General features: G+C 37.4%; 2 protein-coding genes across 3 annotated transcripts in view; one reads left to right on the top strand and one right to left on the bottom strand.

Moving 5' to 3' along the window:
* Window positions 1-25,357, top strand: part of Sms (spermine synthase) — a 163,890-nt gene that overhangs the window by 44,164 nt on the left and 94,369 nt on the right. The window lies entirely within an intron of this gene.
* On the bottom strand, window positions 19,207-19,734 carry LOC150083640 (general transcription factor II-I repeat domain-containing protein 2-like). Its single transcript, XM_090378550.1, has one exon. The coding sequence runs from the start codon at window positions 19,732-19,734 to the stop codon at window positions 19,207-19,209; it is 528 nt and encodes a 175-aa protein (XP_090234676.1).

Genomic DNA, 25,357 nt, shown 5'->3' on the forward strand with positions numbered 1-25,357 from the left:
CAGAGAATTCATGAACATTGGATAGGTTGCAGGGAGGGGTGGTGTTTTTGAATAGCCTCCAAGGTATCTGAGTCTTGGTCCCTTGGGCTTTTTTTTTTTTTTTTTTTGCATGGGTGATACCTGAAAGATAAGGTATATTTAAAAACCAAAAACATTGGAGATCTGTGGATGGCAATACAGCAGGAAACATGCAGAATTTCAACTGAATTGTTCACATGTAGGAGTGTTAAAAAGAGATGTTTATGCATGCATGCTGGAGGACATTGAGCATTTAAGTTTATTTTTTTTTTTAAACAGAAGCCAAACACATAGTTCAGCTGTTATATAAAAGACAAGGTAATGTTGTAAATATCAGTAGAAATAGTTTGGCTATTGTATGGATGGATGGATGTATATCGAATGAAAGTAGGATATGGACAACACTTTAAGAGTGTTAGTTAAAATATAATAATATATATAAATATCTTTCTTATATTTCCACTTCCTTAGTTCTTCTAAATGCATGCATAATGAACCCATCAGCTTAATATTCTGGCATCAAATTTTTTTGTATGTTATCATGTATATATATTTTTAAAATTTTTCTAAACATTGGTTTATGGTTGTTTCAGAAGTACACTGATGATTGGCTTTTCAGACTAAAATGGAAATGGGGGACAACATTCCCATAAAGAAGCAATTGTTAAGCATTAGCATAAGGCAGAATTTACATTTAGAAATCATAAAACCTAAAAACTAAATGAATATTTACTCCAATTTTAATGACCTCATGTAACTTCATGTAATGTATCCCAAAATCGATGAGACTTTTAAAACAAAATTCATAAAAAAGTTTTAGAAGTGAGTGGGAAACACAAATTAGCAAAACAACAAAGAAGAACTCTTTATTATATACAGAAAGCACGTTGCTGTATACAACAAAGTATGGAAAATAACACTCCATGATAAATTAATCTGTATGCATGTACATTTAGATGAAGTTTCAAAGCTCAATTCATTTTTTAAAGATTCGTTTTCTCTTTATCTTTTAATTATAGTTTAATTTTAGTTAAAGCCCTTTTAATTACACTTCCTTTTGAGAGAAACAAAATGGCTTACCTGTAGTCTTCTAAAACAGCGGCAAAATTTACTAGAAGTGTAGTGATGTGTTACCTTTTTTTTTTTTTTTTTAATTTACTGACGTCTGACCTGCTTATATATTCCTTTAACATCCAGAATAAACATTCGACAAAGTATTTCTAATTGGCTTAGAATGCACATTAACTTCATGAAATTAAACGAAGCCAGCGCATATTCGTTTCTCAAAGCTTTCCTTAAAAATAATGTCACAAATAAATCAAACCAGATAAATCCAGCGATAATCAAAAATTAACTTCCAGAACTTTACCATTTTTCTACCGAAATTTTCTCTATCGGTTCAACCATTACAGCTGTGTCTGCATTTAATGTAATTTGGGAATGACGGTACGTGGTGGTGATGATTATCCATAGATTGAATAATGTAATGAAACTCTTCGTAACATGTGAATTGTCTGTTCACCTGATATCAGAGTGTGTCATTACATTAGTTAATCTGTGTATCCTCATTAGCTTATCACGTTGCCCTTGCCTCCTATTTCTAAAACAAAAAGTTTGTAACCAGCAGTTTTGCACTTTAAAACTACCACGTAAGTTTGGGATGTTGCGTCATATATGGCATATGATAACTAGCTTCCGGCAGCCATTTTTGCTTTTAGGCATTCGAACATACGTAATAAATAATTTGTTTCAATTATATCATTACAAAGATATTATTACGGAATTCATGGTGGACATAATCAAAGGTTTTAATTTATGATTCAATAATAACTATTCTTTCTATTATTTTTATGTAATTATTTATTTTTGTTGGAAACTGTTTTCAACATATTGCCACCATCATCAGTACGTGTTTACAAGCTTCTTTGGATTTTTAGCCTTTTCTTAATTATTATTAGTATTTATTTATTTTTTTTTACCTTGTTAAACTCTTACAAATGTGGACCCTTTTCTTTTTTTAAAGGTTATTCAAAAATAGGAAAAATAGAAATTCAATGTAGAGAACTTACACGAGATATTAAATATAATGTTCCATTTTGCTCAGTGCAGCATTCAGCGCGACGAATCAAAGATTTCCTGTCATGTTTTATGGTCTCGAGACTGCTTTACCAAAGAATTGACACGACTGGAATTAATTTAAATTATTATTATTATTATTATTAGCTATATGGTGCAAGGAAGCCTGAGTCGTATGTTGCACCAGCTAAAAAAATTCCCGAGTTACCCTGAGAGAGAGAGAGAAGTAGAAAGGAATCACCAAGAAAGAGGAGAACGGTGATATCCAGTTCAGGACCCTGGGTGTGCCAACACCAGATGTGAGCAAATGTTTGATTTTAACGGATGAACTGCATGGGCCTGTTAGTGTTAGTTAAAATATAATAATATATATAAATTTCTTTCTTATATTTCCACTTCCTTAGTTCTTCTAGGTTGGCATACTGCATAATGAACGTTTCAAATCCTGGACTTGGAGTTGCTCTGATTGGAAACTTTTGTAGTTGTTGGAATTCATGGGTCAGTTCCCTGATTTGGATTGTTAAGTACGCTTTGATTTCCTCAGCCTTGGATTTTTTTTTTTTTTTTTCCAGATCTGTCTCTATGGGTTACAGGGTGCGAATTATGAATACGTTATAGTTTTGGAATGCAAATACAGCCCGGTTCACCTCCACGAACTGGGCTCTATCTTCACGTGCATTCTGCGGAGTTGTCATAATCTGTCTTGAGATGGCCTTCACACATGAAATAAGCGAGAGTGCATAGTACGCGTTCCTTGAGTAGACCGGGGTTCAAGCCCGTGACTACTAAATACGATAAATATTTATATTGACGATTTATTGTAAACTCTACTGACTTGGTTGTCGTGCCGGAGTATAAACAGAAAATTTATTTATTTATATATATGTTGCTGTCTGTTATACTTACCTGGTTGTCTGCGTGGTATCATCACCATCCTCCCCACACCGGGTGGAAAAGGCTCGGGTTCGAATCCCGTCGACGATGCGAGGAACTTTAATGGGCTTTTTTCACTCCGTGGCTGAATTTGTCGGTTTCAGGCTTAAATAACAAGGTTTTTTCCCCTCAAAAACTTGTTTTTTTTTTTTTTTTTTTTTTCCAGCAAAACAGGTAAATCGACCAGAGAACACACTCATTTTACAGACATAATACATATATGTATATGTATAGATGAAATTGTAGGTGACTAATAAAATAATTTGAAATTTGTACTTGGTCTTGGTCCTTTATTTATTATTTCTCCTTGATGGGGGGAGGGGGGTTCCACCCCGTGTCGAGTAGTTTCTGCAGGTAACTGGGCTAAGACACCAGTCACTCAACATAACCTAAACCCACCTTACAGTACACATTCACCATTAGATTTATTTTTAGCCGTTAAGTAGCCGAGTGGTTAGGGCGAGGGTGCATAAGTACACGTGCTGTGAGTGACCTCGGTTCAAGACTGTGACTACTAAATACGATGCTATTTCTTGTATTCTCTCAATCTTGTGAACTGACCATGTGGTCCGTTTCAGAGTATAAATAAAAATTTTATTTATATCTCCACGCTATGTAAGGTGGGGGTTGCCTTAGGGTATAACCTTAACACAAGAACTGAAAAAAGTACCCGCATTCTTAAGTTTCTGCAGCTTCCAATACGTGATTTCTCAGTTCATCTTGAGGTAATACGTGCGGGATAAGCCATAGTTTTCATTTAATTTAAATCCATAAAAAATAATCTTAAAGTATCAGGTCGGGTGATCGTCATATCCATTGTACGGGCGTTGTGACCAATCTATTGGTTATTGTGCTCCATATTTAAAAAGTCAGGAACATCACGGAAAAAGTTAGTTTATGCACTGTTGTGAATAAACCACATCATCTGCCGATTTCCAAGGGATGTCTTCCAGCAATTTTCACATTATTTCGCAGAAAATGTAGGCATGCCATTCCTTAAACCATATTCCATTTCTTTAAACCTTGTTGGTAAAATAGAAGGACCAATAAGGTTTTGTCATTAATATGTTCTTATGATGCAAGAAAGCAAGCTTATATATAGCATCAGCCAGATTTAAAAAAAAAAACAAAAAAACTCATTCCACCCATTCCATTCACTCAAAACGCTTATGTCCTATCAGCATTGAGCTTGCTCAAACTACTCAAAACCTTATGCACCACAATCAAATCACGTCGCAGGTGCCTAGTCTCCAGACTCTGCAATTTACAGAACTTAAGCCTTTCTTGGTAACGGCAACCATTTGTTCCATTCACCAATCTCGTTGCCCTTCAGTGTACTCTTTCCAGAAGCTCTACATCCTTCCTTAAATGAGGCCTCCAGACCTGTATGCAGTACTCAAGGTGTGACCCGACCATTGCCTTATAGAAGGGGACAACACCTCCTTATTCCTGCTAGCAAAATTCCTGTACATCATTGACAAGATACTCTTGCAGCTTGTCTGCACTGATCAGAAAACTTCATATCTGACTGCATAATTATTCCCAGGTCCTTTTCATTCTCCACTACCCTGAGTGTAATACCACACAGTTGATACGTTATTCTGGGGTTACTTCTACCCATATGCAAGAATTTAACATTGACATTCCTGTTGGAAAACAGGAATGTCAATGTTAAACTTCAGTTGCCACCTCTCAGCCCATCTGCTCAACTTTTCTAGATCCTGTTGCATGTCCATTGACTGTACTGTCATTACAACCCTGCCAACCTTCGTATTGTCTGCAAACTTGAACATTAACCCTGATATTCCTTCATCAATATATTGATAAATACAGAAAACAACAATGGGTCCAACACGGAACCCTGGGGGACTCCAGTATTAACATTAGTACACGACGATCAGTGTCCATTGATTACCACTCTCTGTCTTCTCCCACTCAACCATTCCTTTATCCATAGCAGCAACTTGCTCTTAATGCCATACTGCTCCAATTTGTACGTAGTCCTGCACTCCTAACTCACCCACGTTGTGAAAAATACTCATAAAAAAAATTCCTCACGTCATCGTCGAGATTCGAACTCAGGTATTTTCTACCCAGTGTGGGGAGGACGGTGATTCTACCAACTGTGCTATTCACGAGGGCAGTATTAGTAGTGGCAATTATGATCCAAGAAATGAAGCTTATAAAACGTTAGCAAAAGAAAAAAAAAAAAAATCGTAATTTGTCTAGTTCTTCCTTGAATTTATTCAAATTACCCACTTCCATAACAACAGATGGAAGTTTGTTCGATCAATCAACTACCCTGGCTGAAGAAAAACTTCCAACATCTATCCTGCAACTCTCTTTCCTCAGTTTGAAGTAATCCGCCCCCCCCCCCCCTTTTCACATGTGTAGTCTGAGCAAGAGGAAGAATACCGCCAGCATTGAACTTGTACAATCCATTTAAAACCTTAAACATCTCAATCAGGTCACCTTGCAGGTGCCTAGTCTCCAGAAGCTGCAATCTGCAGATTTTTTTTTTTTTTTTTTTTTTGGGAAGACCAACCTTTTGTTACTAGTTGGTACTTTTGATACCAAATTTAATACTAGTTGGTATTTTTTTTAAAGAAATTCGCGCCATTTCTGATCTATAGGCAGCTGCGTCTTGTCTTGAAAAATGAAAATTCACAGAAACGATTATTCAGTGAGATGTTTCACTGTTAGGAAAGGTGTGGTTTGTGTTTTTTTTCTCCAAACTCCACCTCTTTCTCTATATTTTATGCTTTTTAAACAGAGTTTTATGTGAAAAATATCACAAAAGTTCGTCTTTTTGTTTTCATATACAGCATTTTTCTTTATTTTTTTTAAAGATGATTTAATAAGATAGTATTTTCAATAATATGCTGTTTTGTTAATGAACATTGTAAATGTAGTTAAAACGAAGCTTCTTGATTTAGAAAAGACTGTCTGAAAAATGTTTGTTGCTGAGCCTTCTTAGTAATCGAATATCCAATGAGTACGTACGCACTTATTAGCTATTACGTTGCGCAACTCATTAATTAGACATAATAAATTCACGTAGATCTACGCACTTAAATATTAACCCTTGGACTAATATTAAGCTTCTGCTTTCCACAGCGGCATGTGAAAACGAGATCATTAATTTAGTTGTAGGGTAGTGTTTTCTTTCTTCGATCCTGTTTTATTCAGCTTTCATAAAGTAGAATTTACATATGATGGTGACTTCACTGTCGTGAGGAGCGAAGGATTCTTATTCTTTTATATTTTTTCATGTCATTCTGAAGAAGACATAAATGATTGTTTTCCTTCTGAGTATTTAAGTCAGGCGTTTTCCAACAGGAATGATTTCGAAAAACTATTAGATTAACGGCGACCACTACGCGTACGACTTCAGTCAGTGGCGTCTGACAAATGGATTCTAGCGACTTACTGGCTTTATGGGCCTAAATACAATTCCACGTTTCCCCCTCCCTCCCCGCGCCAGCGACTAAAAAGGTTATTTATTGTTACATTTTTCTTAAGGGGAAATTTTTCTTACCAAGCTGGATCCCAGAAGTTGACCCTTTTTTGCAGTAATGAAACTACAAATTTCCCCTTCCAATTGTTTGGGGCTCTGCTTTATGGATTGACCTAATATTTGACTTTTGAACTGATTCTTCAACAGTAGACGAACTAACTGCAATCCTTGCAACTAAATGTTAAATTCTTGTTTGCAATTTTGCTTATAAAATGTACTTCAGTGCCGCAACAGGATTATATTTTTTTCGGCAGGAAGAACTGGAAGCTTTGTTCAGTTGTATACTAACGATATTCTTTTGCTCATGTTATACGGGTACTTGTGGAAAGACTAGTAAAATACTTTATAACAACACAGGAAATTTTCTTGCTGCGTAAAAGTACTCAAGTGCTCTGCACACGCTTGCAGAATCTAAATAAACTATCCGCTATTTAATATTTTCAATCATATAAGTCATTATTTATTAAATGAACAAAATGATTAACTTAGATTCAAAGTTTTTTTTAATTTTATTTTCATTGTTTGGTCAAGTACCTAAATTGATAATTGCAACAAAAACGAGATCCCATCTTTGCTGATTAAAGTATGGGGTAAGCATAGAATAACTACTCATGAGGAATTTCAATTTTATAAATGAATATTTATGTTAAATAGAATACAAAATACAGGCAACCCCCGTATAACACGGTACTTCTACAACACGTGTTTCGCTCTAACACGATTGATAAATTGCGGCAATCCTTGCACAACACGGTACGGTTTCGTTTTAATACGGTTAGAGAATTTCGCATAAAAATCTCGCATAATGGTATTTTTTAGCTTTTGTGCGGGGAAAACCCTGCTAATTGATTGGAGGAAATGGGGGACAAAACTGCACGTGGGGGACAAAATTTTTAAATCAATTAGATGATTATTATTTGTATCAACATGTTAGGGACAGTACTAGAGAAAAGAATAGTCTATATCTCATCATCACCCATGAACCAGATGATACAATGGGGCTGACAGTACAGGAACCGGCGCCTCCATAGCGAGGTGAACGGGGATAGCGGTGCGTGGCGCATGCTTCTTGATTAGACCGGGGTTCGAGCCCGTGACCACCAAATATGGAGGATCGGGAAAGGTCAGGGAAAGACCATTGTATATTCCCGGAGCAATGTGGCCTTAGTTGCTAATGCTCCTAAAAACCAAATAAACAAACAGCATTGTAGACTGGTTGCAAGGAGGCTCATGGTGTCCTATCGTTGATTTATCGAACAGTCGCTAGTAGAGATAAGGACGTCATAATCCCATTATATAAGGCTATTGTTAGACCACACTTGTTGTTGTTTGGTTTTTAGGAGCATTAGCAACTAAGGCCATATTGCTCCGGGGATATGCGGTGGTCATTCCCTGACCTTTCCGCATCCTCCGTATTTGGTGGTGACGGGCTCGAACCCCGGTCTAATCAAGAAGCGTGTGCTACGCACTGCTGCTCCTTCCCACCTGGCTACGGAGGCGCCGCACCACACTTGGAATGCTGTGTTCAGGTATGGAGACCGCACCTAAAGAAAGACATTGTTCTTCTTGAAAGGGTCCAAAGACAGGTATTATTCTAGAACTAGGGACCATAATTTCGAGTTATGGGGAAGTTTGTTTAGACTGGATTGCAGGAAGTTTTATTTTAGCTAGCTAGTTAGTTAGTTAGTTATTTGGTTTTTAGGAGCATTAGCAACTAAGGCCATATTGCTCCGGGATATGCGATGGTCATTCCCTGACCTTTCCGCATCCTTCGTATTTAGTGGTGACGGGCTCGAACCCCGGTCTAATCAAGAAGCGTGTGCTACCACTGCTGCTCCTTCCCACCTGGCTATGGAGGCGCCATTTTAGCTAGCGAGTTATAAATTAATAGAATAAGTTACCTAGTAATAAGTGGTAGAGGCTGACAGTCTGGGAAAATTCAAAGGTCACCTGGATAATTACCTAAGCGAGGAGGGAAATGCATATGTTGTCCATTTTCTTTGCTCTTATTAATTTTTTTTATTATTATTTATTATTATTTTTTTAATTTTCTTCTTATTATTAATTTGTTTTCTATTCTTATTGTTTTATTTTTTGTTATTTTATTTTATTGTTGTTATTATTATTATTTATTTTTATTATTATTATTTTTTTTGGCTGGTGCAGCATAAGCCATAGTCTTCCTTGCACCATGTGGCCATTATTAATACTAATACTAATTACTGTGTGTTGGAAGTAATTTTTCATCGTTTCCACTCTTTTTGGATCCCTTCTGTTGACTCGCTAGTCAAAAAATTAATTGAGAAATCCTTGTATTTTATTTTTGTTAGGAAACCCCGTGTTAGGTTCTGTGCAATTGAACTTGTGGAAAAATCTAAATTTCAAAGCTTTATTAGTATTGGATAGCACAGGTCATCCAAAAGATTTGTCATCTAAACGTTGAAGTTATATTTCCACCACCACAGTTGTACTAGGTTAATACAACTTACTTCTTTTATTCAGCCATTATATCAAGGCATCATATCCACCTTTTAAACTCGTTATATCAGAAAATCGTTGCAATGGATTTTGGGGGGAAAAATTATTCCGAATCTATTAAAGTAATGGAGGCATAGAAACATTTCTCAATTGTGTACTGTATTAGGATCATAGCTTTATGACTCAAAGAAGTAAAGCCGTCAATTTTAAATGCGTGTGGGAAAATGTATGGTCAGAGTCAGATCATTCAGGAAATATGGTGGAACCGGCAGGAATCGGTGCGATAGTAGAACTTGCTACGTCGGTAGGACAGGAAGATTTTGATGATATGACTACTGAACTGAAGCCCTCGTGTGTAGCACAGTTTATAGAATCGTCCATCTCCCCACACCGGTAGAAAGGAGCAGAGTTCGAATCCTGTCGATGATGTGGGAGGGGGGTTATGGGTATTTTTCACAACGTGGCTGAGTTAGTCGGACTCAGGCGAGGGTAGCATGGTTTTTTCTCCTGGAAACTCGGGTTTTTCGTCCATCAAAACAGAAAATCGACTTCAGGATACACGCAATTTATAGACAATATACGCAGAGAATATGGCCTTAGTCGCCGATGCTCCTAAAAAAATAAAAAGAGATACATGTATGATTACTGAAGACATTCAAGAACTCAAAGGAGGTTAGGCAGGCGAAGGCAGATTACGAGAAATCTTTGGCGAAGGACGCTAGGAAAAACAGCAAGGATTACTTATATAAACTCTAAAAGGAAGAGAATGCATCTGATTGGTCCACTTGATATCGATGGTTCGACTATTGATGATTCTGCTCAGGTAGCAAACAAACTGAATGAGTATTTTGCATCTACATTCACACATGAGGAGTTACTAAGGTATGAAAATGCCACAAAGTTATCAAAATGTAACAAGGTACTTAATGATTTTGTAATAACTGAGAACAAAGTAGGGGAGAAATTGTTGAAGGTAAACATAAAAAGGGCACCTGGTGTGGTGGGATCTATCCAGTTATATTGAAGGAGGCGGCAAAGGAAGTAAGCAAACCCTTAGCCATAATTATGAGAGCATCTTTGGACTCAGCGGAGGTCCCCACGGACTGAACATGTGCAAATATATCCCCAATTCACAAACGGGGATAGAAGGGTGACACGAGTAATTACAGACCAGTTAGTTTAACTTCTGTTCCGGGTAAAATAATGGAGTCACTGGTTAAAGATGCATTGCAGGACCATCTAGACAAGACTGCAGCAATAATTCAGACACAGCATGGGTTTGTTAAGGGAAAGTTTTGTCTGACAAATTTGATTGGTTATTATGATGTGATTACAAAGGAACTGGATGCAAAAAGTAATTTTGATATCATATATTTGGATTTCAGGAAAGCTTTTGACACTGTTGCGCATGGACGACTACTGTACAAATTGGAGTGGAGCAGAATGGTATTAAGGGTAAGTTGCTACAATGGATAAATGGATGGTTGAGTGGAAGAAGACAGAGGGTGGTAATCAATGGCTGCTGCTCTTCGTGGACTAATGTTATTAGTGGATTCCCACAGGGTTCAGTGTTGGGTCCACTGTTGTTTTGTATATTTATCAATGATATTGATGAAGGTATATCAGGCTTAATGTCGAAGTTTGCAGATAATACAAAGGTTGACAGGGTTGTTAATGACAGTAATGGCAATGTGCTACTGCAAAAGGATCTAGAAAATTTGGGCAGATGGGCTGAGAAGTGGCAACTGAAGTTTAACTTTGACAAATGCAAAGTACTGCATATGGGTAGAAGTAACCCCCAGAGAAACGTACCAACTGTGTGGTACTACACTTAAGGTGGTAGAAAAAGACCTGGGAGTAATTGTGCAGTCAGATATGAAGTTTTCTGAGCAATGCAGACAGGCTGCCAGCGCAGGTCAAGGGGTTTTGTCAATGATATATAGGAATTTTGCTTGCAGGGAAAAGGAGGCGATTGTTCCTCTATATAAGGCAATGAGTACTGCGTTCAGGTCTGGAGGCCTCATTTTAGGAAGGATGTAGATTTGCTTGAGCGTGTACAGAGAAGGGCAACAAGATTGGTTAGGGGAATGAAGGGATCCTCTTACCAGGAGAGGCTTAAGTTCTGCAAATTGCTGCAGCTGGAGACTAGGCAACTGCGAGGTGATCTGATTGAGGTGTATAAGGCCTTGAATGGGTTGAGCACGCTGAATTCTGATGGGATTCTTCCACTTGTTCAGATTACGAACCTAAGGGGCATAAATTGAAATTGAGGAAGGACAGATGTAGAATAGATGTGCGGAAATTTGCCTTTAGCCAGCGGGTGGTTAATTGCTGGAACTAACTTCCATCTGTCGTTGTGGAAGTTGATAGGTTAAATAAATTTAAGGAGGAACTGGACAAATATTTATTGGGGAATGTTTTGCAATTTTTTTTTTTTTTTTTTGGCTGATGCTGCATAAGCTCATACGTTTGCTTTCTTGCATCACATGCCACTACTACTACTACTGTTAGAAAAAGAGGCTGACGAAGCGGATTTGATGGAAATGGCATCGGAGGTAAAACCAAATCAATTCAGAGGATGATAGCACAGATGAAAATTCTAAACTTTCAAATTTTAAGCTAAAAAGCATACGGGAAGGCATACAGTTAACCGAGCAATTGAATCTTATTTTTTGAATACAGATTCTTGAATGAAAGGAGTTCAAAAGGAAGCTTCAAAAATACTTAGTTTCATAGGATGAAATTCAAAGCTCTATCAAGCAAAAGCAAACAAACCGAGATTACTGATTTTTTAAAGAGAGCAGAAGATACACTAAATCTAGTATGGTGCACTTTTGTTAGTTTTGTTTCTAATTTATTAACGAAATAGTGTGTTTTTGTTAGCTTTTAGAATGTAACCCCTCTTTTTTGTACTTTTTCTTAGTCTCGTATAACACGGTTTCGCACAACACGACATTTTATAGGAACCTAAATACCGTGTTATATAGGGGTTACCTGTATTGCTACGGCAGTGTCGTAGTCCCAGTTGAAGCGTTCGATATGATTACCTTCACTTTCAATTTATTAAGGCTAATAGAGAAACAAAATTACTAACAGAGTTGTTCTCTGTTATGTGCTCTGGATTAATATTGAAAACCTGTCTTCTAATGGCATGTTTCAATTGTGGACATGTGTTTTTGTAAAGGGTGGCACCTAGAACGTCTGTTCAACTCTGCCTCGTGTCACTGACACGAGGCAGAGTCAACTATAAAAGAGCAGAATCAACTATAAAAGGGCCAGAAGTGTGTTCTTGTAGTTTTGTGTGTATTATATGTGTGTTCTGTCCGTTTGGCTATACCCAAAAGCATCAATCACCTGTAGAGATGATTCTGGGTACTCGTCCACACCATGGAAAGGTGGGCCAGTCCCAGTAAAGCACTTACTGTCTCAAAAGAGACTTTGGCCTATCTGGTGTTGCCAGCAGGTGGGCCAGGATCCTCTGGGGGCCCATTCTAGAGGGAGAGACAAAATGATTGAGAAGAGAAGGGGGGGGGGAAGCACCAGTGGTGCAGGTTATGAAAAAAAAGAAAGAAAAGAAAAATAAATAAAAATTAATAATGATAAATAAAGAAAAAAAAAACTACGCTGGAGTGGCTGACTCTAACAGAACGCGAGGGAAAAAATAATAAATAAATAAAATTTATATATGAGAGAGAGCCTATTGGCATAGGTACACTAGGGAGAGAGAGAGAGAGAGACGGGAAAATAAAATGAAAGAAAAAAATAAAATAACATAGTTACACTTGAGGGAAGAAAAAAAAATGATGAAATAAAGGAAGAAGAAGAGAGAGGGAAAAAAACCTTTGTCTAGTCCACTTCAGGCCCAATGTTGGGAGTGTTGATCGCTCTATATGTTCTCCTCCTTCGGGCAAAGACTTCCGTAGCAAAGTTGTGAAGGGCAGATAAACGTTCAGGGGTTAGGAGTAACTGGTCTAACTGATTTTCAGATATTGGGAGGGTGTTTACTAAACCTTGCCTCAGATCTTCGTACAGAATACAGTTTTCCTTGGTTCCTCAGTAACACAGTTTAGTCGTTCATTAAGAGAGCATTAATTTAAAACTTAAATTTCATTAAGTTTTTCATTAAGAGAGCCAGGACTGACAGAATGGATGAAATAGGTGAGGGAAAGCCAGGATTGACAGAATTATAGGATGTAAAAGTGACATCAGGAAGGAATCCTCTGGTAACCATCCCAATCTGGGATGTATTACAGCAGGTCTGCCAGATGTTTACTAACTCATTGTAGCATCTAGCTTTCTCACCTTTTGGATCGGCGTCAAGATCAAGCTCGAGGCTGTCTTTACAAAACTCAGTTGTTCAAGGAGCTCCACAACCAGAAGTCAGGTATTTAAAACGAAGTTTCGCCGATGCATTTTAATTTCAAAAACGTTTTCCAATAAGAATTATTGCCGATTGCATTCTTCAGAAGACTAATTATACTTCGATAGAAATGAAGTGGTGTAAAAACAATACCAAACCCGTTGGTTGGTTTGATATTGTTTTTAAAGATCATGCTGGGACCGTTCCGCAATCTGCAGGGGAAGACCCAGAATTTATAGTTTCGCCACTGGGTGGCGCCCCATCTTAATGGCATATGGCTCTGTTAGTGACGCCTCGTTCACCTAATTTGGGAAAAACGAATGCTTGGCAAACACTGGTATATCTTTCATCAATTATTATAATAGTTTTGGGTACTCTATTAATATTTTTTTCGAGTTTTGTGTTGCTATTGAAGCAATACTAAATGGTAGCTGTAGCTGAGGAGTCTGGCGCGAGGATACAGTAGTATGCTCATTTGAGTTTACCATGGCTCAGTCCAGGTGACTTCTTCTAAATACTGTGATGTTCTTGTATTAGCTCTATTTTATGAATTCCTGACTTTGTCAGAAAATTTCCATCTGCTAGCAAAACTTATCAGAGGGATTGTAAATGCACCCTCTATTTCGAGTATTATTAGATGCTCAAATATGGTGGTCCGAGAACTAGGACGCACGAGACTTCCACTGCGTACTGCCATCAACACACAAATATGTTCCAATCCGACACAATTAGTCTCTATAATGCTCTCGCCATAAATCCTTACAAATTTGCAAAGAGAACAACTACATGTAAGGCTCATTCAAGAACACTTACCAGTTCATTGAAATATAGTACAGCAACCAATTCCGACGTCGGATAGGCAGGCGCGAAGTAACTGTGATGACCAGTTTATCAAAAAAGTTGCCGCATCCTCCTGCCAAACTTCCAGTAGGCATGCTGCAGCACACTGCATCTTCAGAAGAAACGTTTTGTACTAGACAATGTAAAATTCTGTAAAACTGTATGCATTCTGTAAATACGGTTATAAACTGCAAATAAGTATAGATGATATCCTGGTAACAGTCATAAGTTGTTTTCATCTGTAACCTGTATCCTTTTACCTGAATATATAAGCATGTCAACTTCTGTAAAAAAAAACAAAAAAAACCAGAAATATTGTCAAACTTTCTTATGTTAATGCAAATTTGAATCTCACTGAGATGGGTGCATTTGTATCATGCCCTCCTTGCCTTCAGGCCGTGTAGGGGAAAACCTTACGTTTAAATAAACGTATAATAATTCTGGAACCGTCTGAGATATTTCCTCAAGGAGAAATTTTTTCAAACCTCCGTAATTTCAATTTATTTATTTAATTATTATTTATTTATTTATTTATTTTTTGTCATTAGATCAATAAGGGCTTTAATGGAACAAGAACTCTTGTCTGTTGGCTTTAAGGTATTCCAAGGAAGAAGAATAATTTTTATTATAACCAATAATAATGGTAACATGTTCGTCAGTTATTTATCATTTCAGATTAATGGACACTGTTTGTCCATTGTAATGCATATTTGTTTTTTATAGGCCGAAACCTACGTGAAATTTGCATTTGGGATTAGTGCATTATGATTAGCTGATCCCCTAAAAATATTTAATTCATAAGGGGGAATTTATTTTGATGCTAACCTTGTATACCTATCTGGAAGTCGTCCCTTCCGATCTATGAGCTGAATTCCCACCTTGCCCCTCGTCATTTCTGAATGATGATGACCTTACATTCAAAGAGCTTTAGTCTCGGCTTAGAAGTGGTTGATGGTATGGTCGATTTTAATGGTTATTTTTGTGAATGGTTTCTGTTGAATTTTTAGTGTTTATTTAAATTTAAAAAAATATATATATGATATTTCAAGATTTTGAGCTTTGATCTGTGACGATAAAATTATCTAGGCTGATATTTACTCGGTAAGTGTGCATGAGTGCCAACTTTATTTTTATATTCTTAAATGAATAATTTTCATGCCTGCTGACTTGACATAGGGATATTCCGTCTTTAACAAGGACGTAATAATAATATTATAAAAGCAAAGCGAGGTAGATTTATTTTTCTTTATTTCCCAATAAGTGTTATCTTTAGTGTTTAAATAAAGAAAATGTTAATTTATCAAATTAATGTTAAAATTCATATCTGCCTTACTGAGTGATGGCCTCGTTTGTAAACTCCTTGTGTTTGGGGGGGGGGGGGGGGAATGAATATTCATAATATGTATTTTCATAGTTTATAATATAACTGCAGTATTTCATATTACTAGCCCGGATATTTTAATGTTCGTTAGTGACGTTCAGAGAGTGGTAAATTTTAAGTTGGTTTTAAGTGGTGACATGATCATTTGCTCACTATAAAATGTTTCTCTTCAGTGAGCCGATCTTGGCAATGTTTTCGTAACAGAAATCTCATATCTGAAAATTTATTTAGTGCAGGAGGAACAATATTTTCGCACTTAATCCAGAGGTATACGGTGTATACCCTCCACTACAGCCCTGTTTGAGATGGTATCGAGAGAAAACACCTAATTATAAAATAATAATAATAACAAACTTTTAAGTTGGCTGTACTATAAAGATTTTTGAATAAATCGTGAGACAAAAATTTTCAATGTTGAGCCACTTTGTTATCAAATCCTATAGTTTAGGACTCGTGATACTTTTAATTGAATGCTTCTTGCTTGATTAAGATTTGGAGGTATAGGATGGATCCAGTGTGTTGACTTGTCCAAATTTATCACCAAAATCCTCTTCATAAATGCATGTGATTTCATACAGACTCGCGATGGGAGAGAAAAGGTGGGTAGCTTTCTGAGACAGGGCAGGGAAAATGATCTATTGGAAACAGTCGGCAAGAGTTCACCATAGGCCTGCAGCAAATAAAGCCGTCGAAGCCAATTTTATTTTCTGCTATGCGCTAATGGGAGGAATCGCCTGCTAACCGACCACTTTTGACGGCTTACTTTACTGACTGTGTTTGCAATACAGTATATGGGGTGGCTGTCGATTAATCAGCGTGGCGTTGCTCATTGTAATAATATCGAAATAATTATCCCTGTTTAGTGTTGTTTTTTTTTTTTTTTTTTGAATTTCCATAACCTACATGAATAATAGAAAACAATTCTATTCAAGTTAGATAACTTGCAAAAGTGGGGGGGTGCAAAGGAAATTTCTTCTATATACTATATTTCACAATCATTGCAATTAAGCCAATTTCCCTAAAATGATTAATTGAAGTTTTTAAATAGGACAAGATAATCTGCAATTGTCGTGAGCGATAGTAGAATGCTTTAGTTGTACGAATAAAACTGAGCCTCTTTATGATCGACTGACTATCACAGCACTAGTCAGAAGATGGGGTCATCAAAGTTATTTGATTAGCGGGTGATTTTTGTCAGTGAATGTATTACGGCGAAAGGTTTTTGCGAAACCTTTTCTATAGACTTTTATTGAATATTTTTCAATTTCATTAGCATTAATGAATTGAATAAATCGTTATTCAATTTATATTTTTCGTTATTCAATTCATTAATCGTTATTCAATTCATTAATAGCGTTGGGCCCCTAGTAGAACCCCCCCCCCCCCCCCCGTTGTCCACACTTAACCCCGAGGAGGCCAGTCAGGTAGGAGGGAAGCACTCTGGCAGGCCCTGCCACCTAATTTCCGAAGATTTCGGTGGCAAGGGCCTAAAAAAAATAATAAATATAAAAAAATGTGACAAGTTAGAGTAGGGGTAGTCTGAGGGAGGGGGACAGGTAGAAACAATGGGGATGATAACCCCAACCTGGTCAGTGGGGATAAGCCCCACCAGGAGAAAGGAGAGGAGCAGGGAGGGGACGGAAAACCGTCCCTTCGCACCCTGCCCAAGTGATGGGAATTAAAAGTGAATTGGGCTAAAGCGCCCTGTTCAGGTCGCCAATGTCAACAGTCACTGTCAGGTAATGGATCCATTATTCCAGACTAAGAAGTACATTCAGGAGGCTGGCATTTAGTGTTATTTTGCCTCCTCCGGGTGTTTCTTGGGTCTTCCTTGCCTTATCAATGGCCATTGCCTGAAGAGCTCAGGTCCAGTTTAATTGCCTCTAATAGGACTAAGTCACAGTTAGGAGTTGGTGGTCTAAGTTTCTGTTTCTCAAGGACAACCATGGTGCATCTCCAGTGGCTGTGCTGGCTCCCGATCGAGGTACGACACATCCGGTCTTGTAAGATCGCTGCTGGTCAACAAAGGTAGGTAGTCAGCGAACAGTTTGATTTCACTCTCATTGTTTCAAGTCAATAATTGGTAGTAATATGTCAGTTCTCAGTTGGTCCTGAGGGTATTGATCCATCCGGTAGGTGTTATTCTCAGGATGCAATTTTAAGTCGAGTGGTTCCAATTCCCTGTGTCTCATTGGAAGCATCATTATTTTGTCAGTTCGTCCAAATGGTTTGTAAATTTCTAGTCAGTTTAGAGTATAGCCATATAGTCAGTTTCATGGTGTCCATTTAAAAGGTCCATGTCAGTGTTGTCAGCTAACAGTTTGATTTCACTGTCATTGTTTCAAGTCACTAATTTGATAGTAGTACATGTAGGTTTCCAATGGGTCCCTAGGGTAATGCTGTCCAGTAAGTGTTATTTTCAACGTGCAGTTTCAAGTCCGGTGTTGTCATTTTCAGTTGCCTCTCGTTAGAAGTATTTATTTTGTTGGTAATTTATGTCAGGTCAGTTTGTCCACTTCCGATCAGTTCAGTCATATAGTCAATTCCATGGCATGCATCAGTAAGATCCATGCTAGTGGTCTCTGTGGATGGCAATTAATGTCCTGCGTCGGGCAAAAAGTCCCTGTGCATACTTAGTAAAAGCCTTCTCCTCTTCTGGTGAGTCGAGGAGATGTGATTCCAGATTCCGCGGGAAGTAAGTGATTGTTTCTCTAGTCCAGGGGTCACCAAACTTTTTTTCACGACGGGTCAGATAACCGAGAGATTGACGAGCGCGGGCCGTATAATCAAATCATTTTGTTCAATATGTACAATTAAGTAAATACAACAAACAATTAAGTATGTACAATGAAGACAACGAATATATTTATTTACCAATACACAAAATATGCAAAAATAAAGAATATATAGATAAATAAAGATAACAAATATATTTATTTATCAAGGAAGGCGACATTAGGAATAAGATAAGCAGAAAAGATTAATATGATTTATGGAACTGGCGTTTAGCTTTTAAAATATCAATGTTTGCTTTTGAATTGCTACACCCAACCAAGAGAATTGCCTTTAAATGTTCATCACTCAGCCTTGTTCGATATGTGGACTTTACATATTTCAGTTTTGAAAATGCTTGTTCAGACATAAGTTGTACTGAACACTGATGCCATATACCAGGGGCAAATTTCTTTAATTTTGAAAACTCATTATCAGATAAGCAGCGATAAAATTCTACAAGATTTCCTTCTCTGTGTTTCTCTTTCAATAGGTCATTTGCTTGTAAATCAATTATCTATAACTGTAGTTCGACTGGCACGTCATCAACGTTACAATGAAACGGATTTTGAAACAAAAGAATATCACTCAGTTCTGTCGAGGTCTGAAAATCTTTTCAAAAGATGCTTTAAGTCATTAATAATTTTCTTTGGAAACTCGAGATTGATATCTTCTCCGATTTCAGCAAGAAATTCTTTGAAACACTGAAAATGAGAGAAATCTCCTCTTTCTAGTTGTGCTTCAAAAAGTAATAGCTTTCTTCGAAATCCTTTAATGATTCGGTAAAGGTCACAGATAAAGTTGTCCTTTCCTTGAAGTTTTAAATTCAATTCATTCATGTGAGATGTCAACCAAAAATGACAATTTTGATAGCCAGGTAGGATCTGATAGAAGTGTATCAGCTCTATCCTTTTCGGTGAGGAAAATATCTATTTCTTTTCGTAGCTTATAAAAATGAAACAGGACTTTACCGCAGCTAAGCCACCTCACTGCTGTGTGATAAGGTAAGTCACAAAATTCAGAGTCAATTTCCTCAAGAAAAGCCTGGAACTGGCGGTGATTAAGTGCATGGCCCCGAATAAAGTTCACCGCAGAGATGACTGGTTTCAGTACGCAAGAAATATCTAAGTCTTTGCCACATAGTGCTTGTTGATGTATAATGCAGTGTATAAACAAAGCACCCGGAAGTTGAAGATCTAACTTAGTTCTGATCTTCCCTACGAGACCCTTCCTAACACCAGCCATGTTTTTTCCTCCACCAACTGTGGCATATCGAAGCTGATTCCACTGAAGGTTATAGCTTTGCAAAGTTTTCTGCACTTCCACGAAAATATCTTCTCCAGTTGTTGTTCCGTGCATGCTGCAAACGGATGCCAACTCTTCTGTGACCTGAAAGTCCAAATTAACACCACGAATGAATATGCGAAGTTGTGACGTGCTGGAGAGATCAGTAGACTCATCCAGCGCTAGAGAATACCACAAGAATTGTCTAGCTTTTTCGCGTATCTGCAGTATTATATTTTCTCCCAAGTTCTTCTTTTTTCAGGATACAAGTCATTTTCCGCTTCCATTATACACTCTTTGATGAAGCTGCCATCAGTGAACGGTTTTCTTCGCTCTACCATCTTATTTACTATTTTGTAACTTACACGGGTTACAGATTCGTTTTTAGTAAATATTTTCGTGAGCCTTTGTGATTCCAAACTATGTTTTATGAATTTAAATTTTTCAGTACGTAACTTTCCAGAAAACGTCGAAAATGTTGAAAGATGTTTTGTTTCATAATGACGCCGAAGATTGTACTCTTCTAAAACGGAAACACTGTCGTTGCATATCAGGCACATAGCCCTTTGATTACTTGCTTCCACAAAGAAGTACTTTTCTTCCCATTCTTCATTGAAAAGGCGACACAGCATCTACTTTTCTTTTCTTAGTAGCCATAACTATGGGAGAACGGCGAAGAAAAATATCTAGAAAGAAGAAACAATTTCTTACTTACATATTACTATTTGTATATAATATTTTACAAGAATTTGCCTTATTTTTACTTATTTTAATTTCTTTTAACAGAAGTTTATATCTTATCTTCACAGAAAATATTCCAAATATTTGCAGCCGAACGTTGCACTGCACTCTATAACTTTTGACAGCGCTAACATCTATCCCCTGCTGCACCCTAGCGATCATATCCCATAACCGAGATGGGCGGTAGATATGACTACGTTAACGAATGGCGGGTGTTCCTGACAAAGCACCCTTTTGTGATGTCACGTGCGGCGCCGCTCGCCGTTGCCAAATTTTAAGCCCCGCTCACAAGCTGTCATTGAAACAGTAGTATTTTGTTGATTCACTATTTATTATATTTCCATATAAATAATTACAATATATTTAAGAAATTTTGATCATTTGTAGCACAGTGCGGGGCGGGCCGGGCCAGATGAACAGACTACGCGGGCTGGATCTGGCCCGCGGGCCGTAGTTTGGTGACCCCTGCTGTAGTCGAATAAGCCCCATCCTGCCAATTTTGAAAATAAGTATTTGTTATTGTCTGAATATAGGAAAGAAAAAGAAATTGATAATCAACACATTTCGCTCGTAGGGGAATATGTTGCAACGAAACAAATGCATTAATTTTTTTTTCGGAATTAATGGTAGAAAAATTGTGCTCCAGTAACTAATAGTTCAACCTGATGGAGCACAATTCTGTTTCAAATTGTCAGTTCATGTATGTATGTGATTTTGTTCGTGTAGCTAATTTATTTATTTTTTGTGGGGGTGGGTACTTTAATATTGTTCATTTATGTTAAGGTTCATCCGTCTGCAGCAGCGATCGTTTGAAACATAAAGTGAAGCAAATAATATTTGTCTTCTACTTGTTTTCTGTGCGTGACATTCATAAATTTTTAAAGGGAGCGACTGGGTGGGATTTCGTTTTGGTACAGAATGAAACGTTTCATGTACCCCATGGTGTTTCGATATGTCCTGTTTGATGCAATGAGTTCTAAAAACACCGCATGTATAAATGACTCCGTAACTGAAAAATGCTGGCAACAAACTTGGAAGATCAAAAAAGAGAACCTGTCTGAAGAGACTTGTTCAGTTTGATATGTCTGGGAAAACATTCTACATCGGAGGAAGTGATGGTGAGTGAGAACTTTTGGCTTTCTGAAAAAGCAACAACATGGTTAGTAGATTCGTAAAACCAGAAACTGAAGACAGACAACTGAGCGTAAGTAAATGAAGGGCAGTCCTAAGTGATTCTTCAAAAATAAGCATTCTTATTTCAGAAGAAACTAAAGGACAGAAGTGTTGATTGTTCTGCGCTGTTGATTTCTTGCTTATAAATTTATAGAAATCTTGATTCCTAACGCACCGTATTTTCCATGACTCACTTGTTTCCTTGGAGGTGTTGCTTAAAATTCCCTTGCGTCTTAAGTTCCGAAATATCAGGTACACTCAGTGATGTCTTTATCTTAGCCGTGAATAGACGTTATGGTCACAACATCTAGCTGGCCTTCGAAATAAGCGTGTATGCGTGTTTAAAACTTAATTTAAAATCGGAAAAATTGCAAGTGAAATGTTCTTAAAATAGCATATGGAGACTTCAGTGGGCCGTACCCATGTTTTCGACTGACATGGTCGTTTCAAAGGAGGAAAGGTAAACTTTTCTAAAGTGGACGTCGCCCTGAAGGGTGTCGCCAGATTTTGACATCGATATTAGCATTGTTTTCACTGCGATATCCTTTCATTGTCTGTATTGGATTGATTTAATTAAAATGCAGTTGTTGAGTAATGCATTCAAATTTCGACATTAATTTCTTTACATGCTTCAGTCTTCAGCCGGTTAGGTCTGAACCGTTCTTTCTCTTTCGATGCTTAACTGACAGTCTTGATTAAGCATATACCTAACAAAAGAATTGCAGAATTGTGGATAGGATGCAGAATTATTCATTGCTCGTATATAGTTATGTTGGAGTCGATAAAGTTTGGAAAGTACCGGGGTAAGGAGTTTGTCGAAAGTGATCCGCGATGTAGACATCATTTCAGCAAATGATGAAATCGTGTCCCAGGTGCGAACTTTGTTACGAAATGCGAAGGTTAACTGTTCATGAATCGCTGAAGAAACTCAGATCACGTCACACCATTTTAATGAAAACTTTGAACATGGGCACTTTTCTGTAAAGTTCGTTCCGCTGCAAACACCGCCAGCAGGTCCCATGCAATGTGCTTGAATGTGCGACTAATAACGAAAGGTTTTTGAAATGCATCATAACTGGAGATGAAAAGCACTACAAAACGAAGACCATGTTGCTAGCATTTTTTGACTAAACGTGTTGTCCACTACGAAGAATGTAACTCTAATGACGGGTTTCTTCACGACGAAAATACATCGGCACGTTCGTCGCTACTTACCCCGAGTTTATTGGCCAAACAAGGAATTGATGATGTCCAGCAATGAAGTCCCCGAACAAACAATAAATAGTAGTGTGATGCTCAGCTTACGACGATTTCGAAATCGCCAGAAGAACTTCCAAGAGTGGAAATATTGTTAGGCTAAGTGTGCTGCTATGAAAGAATGGATGAAATAAGATGTCTATCAGGCTAAAAAGAAAGTTAGACAACACAATCATACTACCCACTAACAATCGCGGCCCAAACATGGTCTCTGGCGGGAGAAGGAAAATGAAAAAAAAAAAAAAAAAACGAAGTGGAGAGATGAGTTAACATCTCTTATGTGCCCACATGGACAAGACTGGCACTGAACCGAGAAGAATGGAGAGAGTCGAGGGAGACCTTTGCCCAGCAGTGGGATTCTACAGGCTAGCACAATAACAACACAAGTGCGCCGCCTTTTTTGAGGCCACTAATTCGAAGGCGATTAGTCTCCTACCCCGTAAGTATGCTTGTTTTCACCATATCGTACTAGTACGGATAAGTTTTGAACAGGCCTCGCAAGCTTCACACTAAAATAAAACTCAGTGTATATATTAAATAAATTTTTTTTATATATTTTTTTATTTTATTATTTTTGTATACTTCGGGACTGGCGCAATTGAAACGTAAATTCAAGCACGAAACAAAAGTTAGTTAAAATATGCAAAATTTTGCTTTTGGAATGCGTCATATATACAGTATTTTGTAGCTCTGCAGTACGAACTGAAAGACGCATATGTTTTGGAAAACCGCGTAAAATGTATGGTGTTCGTAAATCTGGAAATTAGTGTAATACAAAATGATTTGTATTACAGTAATTTCTTGTTAATTTGTTTGGAAAATCAATGTAACAAAAAAAAAACAGGATCTTATTCCTAATTGAATTAGAACATTACTTGGATACATTATGCTACGTGAATGTGTTTTTATTTACTGGTGAAAGGATAAAATTAGTTTCGTCTCCAATATCTAAGTTTGGGTTCTGAAACTATTTGAGATCACTATTGGCTCTTAATATGTATGGGGAGGACAAACTTGAGTCGCATCTTTCAATGGAGTGGGTAGTGTTAAGTGTTTGCACTTGGACGTTGGCGCTTCATCCTCCGGTGCCAAAGGCATAGCTGTACCAGAGGCCGTGATCTCATGGAGGCCTAAAAGGATTTTGTTGGGCAATAAAGAAACGTTGCGCCAGCTCGTGATATGTTCACCAAGGCTGGCTCGCTGTGTGGCAGGTAGGGTTCGGATTTTTATGTATTATATTCATTTTTCGCGAAAAGGCATGAAACTTAATGTGGCCATGTTACATGGTCTGAGGTTGTAAGGAAGCGTATTTATAATTTCATCATATTTTACACATTAGGTCATAATTTAAAAAATATATATGAAATATATTTAATAGCATATTTTATACTTGTTGACATAACTTTCATATTTCGTCATACGATAATCAACAAATTATTTATCAAATTGATTTAAAATATATTTCTAAAAAACCGTGGGAATTTACATTTAATCATTTCACATTCCAGCGTTGGCGGGCAAGAGCGGCTAAATCCCAAAGTTCTTTTGATTGGCTCTTTAGTCACAACCACACCGTAGTGTCATTTTAGATATAATTTAAAACTTTACAGTAGTTTCGCCGTAGCCTAGTGGTTAGGCGCGCGGGTGCATAAGTACACGTGCCTTGAGTGACCGGGGTTCAAGCCCGTGACTACTGAATACGGTGCTGTTTCTTGTATTCTGCCTATCTTGTGAATTCCTCTGACCGTTTGGTCGTCCCGGAGTATAAACAGAAAATTTATTTATTTATTATTTTAACTTATTTTATACAGTAGCAACCTCAGCTGTTGGCGAAATGAAGCCAAAATCGAGCTTTTTAGAAAATGGATTTCTTCTGTAGAAGAGTCTAAAGACACATACCAAACGGATGGAAAAATAATATATTGCAACGTGTGCAATAAAGGGGTACGAAAATTAATCAATGAATATAATATCGATGTAGATACACCATAGATAACTCTTAAAAAACAACTACGATAGTAGCGTGAAAGGCATAATTTCTTATGTATCTCATTGTGCTCTTCCTTCACAACGAGTTGCTTATGTATTGCACTACCTCGAATAAGTAAAAGTAAAAAAAAGTAAAGTGCAGCCATTATCAACCCACTGCAGGATGGAAGCCTCCTCAACAAAAAGTAACGCTTCACTAATAGAGAAGACTATTGTTACTTATTCTCAGTGAGCACCATTACCCAGACGGCACCGTTTCAAAGCTAGTTGGCTTTCATCGGTGGGTGGTGGTAAGACAAGTAACAACAGTATTCTCTATTAGTGAAGCGTTACTTATTCGAGTAGTGCAATACGTTTTGAAGGAAGAACACAATATGAGATACAGACGAAATGATGCCTTTCACACTACTATCGTAGTTGTTCTTCTGTATCTCAGAAGATACAGAAGAACAACTACGAACAACTATCTCAGAAGATACACCAATATTATATAGAATCTTAAAACTCTTGAATATTACGCCTTGTTGCATTTAGTTTA

This window comes from Mastigoproctus giganteus, chromosome 7 (assembly GCF_048544385.1).
Source record: "Mastigoproctus giganteus isolate SK-2022 chromosome 7, ASM4854438v1, whole genome shotgun sequence".
NCBI lineage: Eukaryota > Metazoa > Arthropoda > Arachnida > Uropygi > Thelyphonidae > Mastigoproctus > Mastigoproctus giganteus.

Coding starts and splice junctions, on each gene's coding strand:
- LOC150083640 (XM_090378550.1), bottom strand. CDS start 19,734: ATGCACGGAACAACAACTGGAGAAGATATTTTCGTGGAAGTGCAGAAA.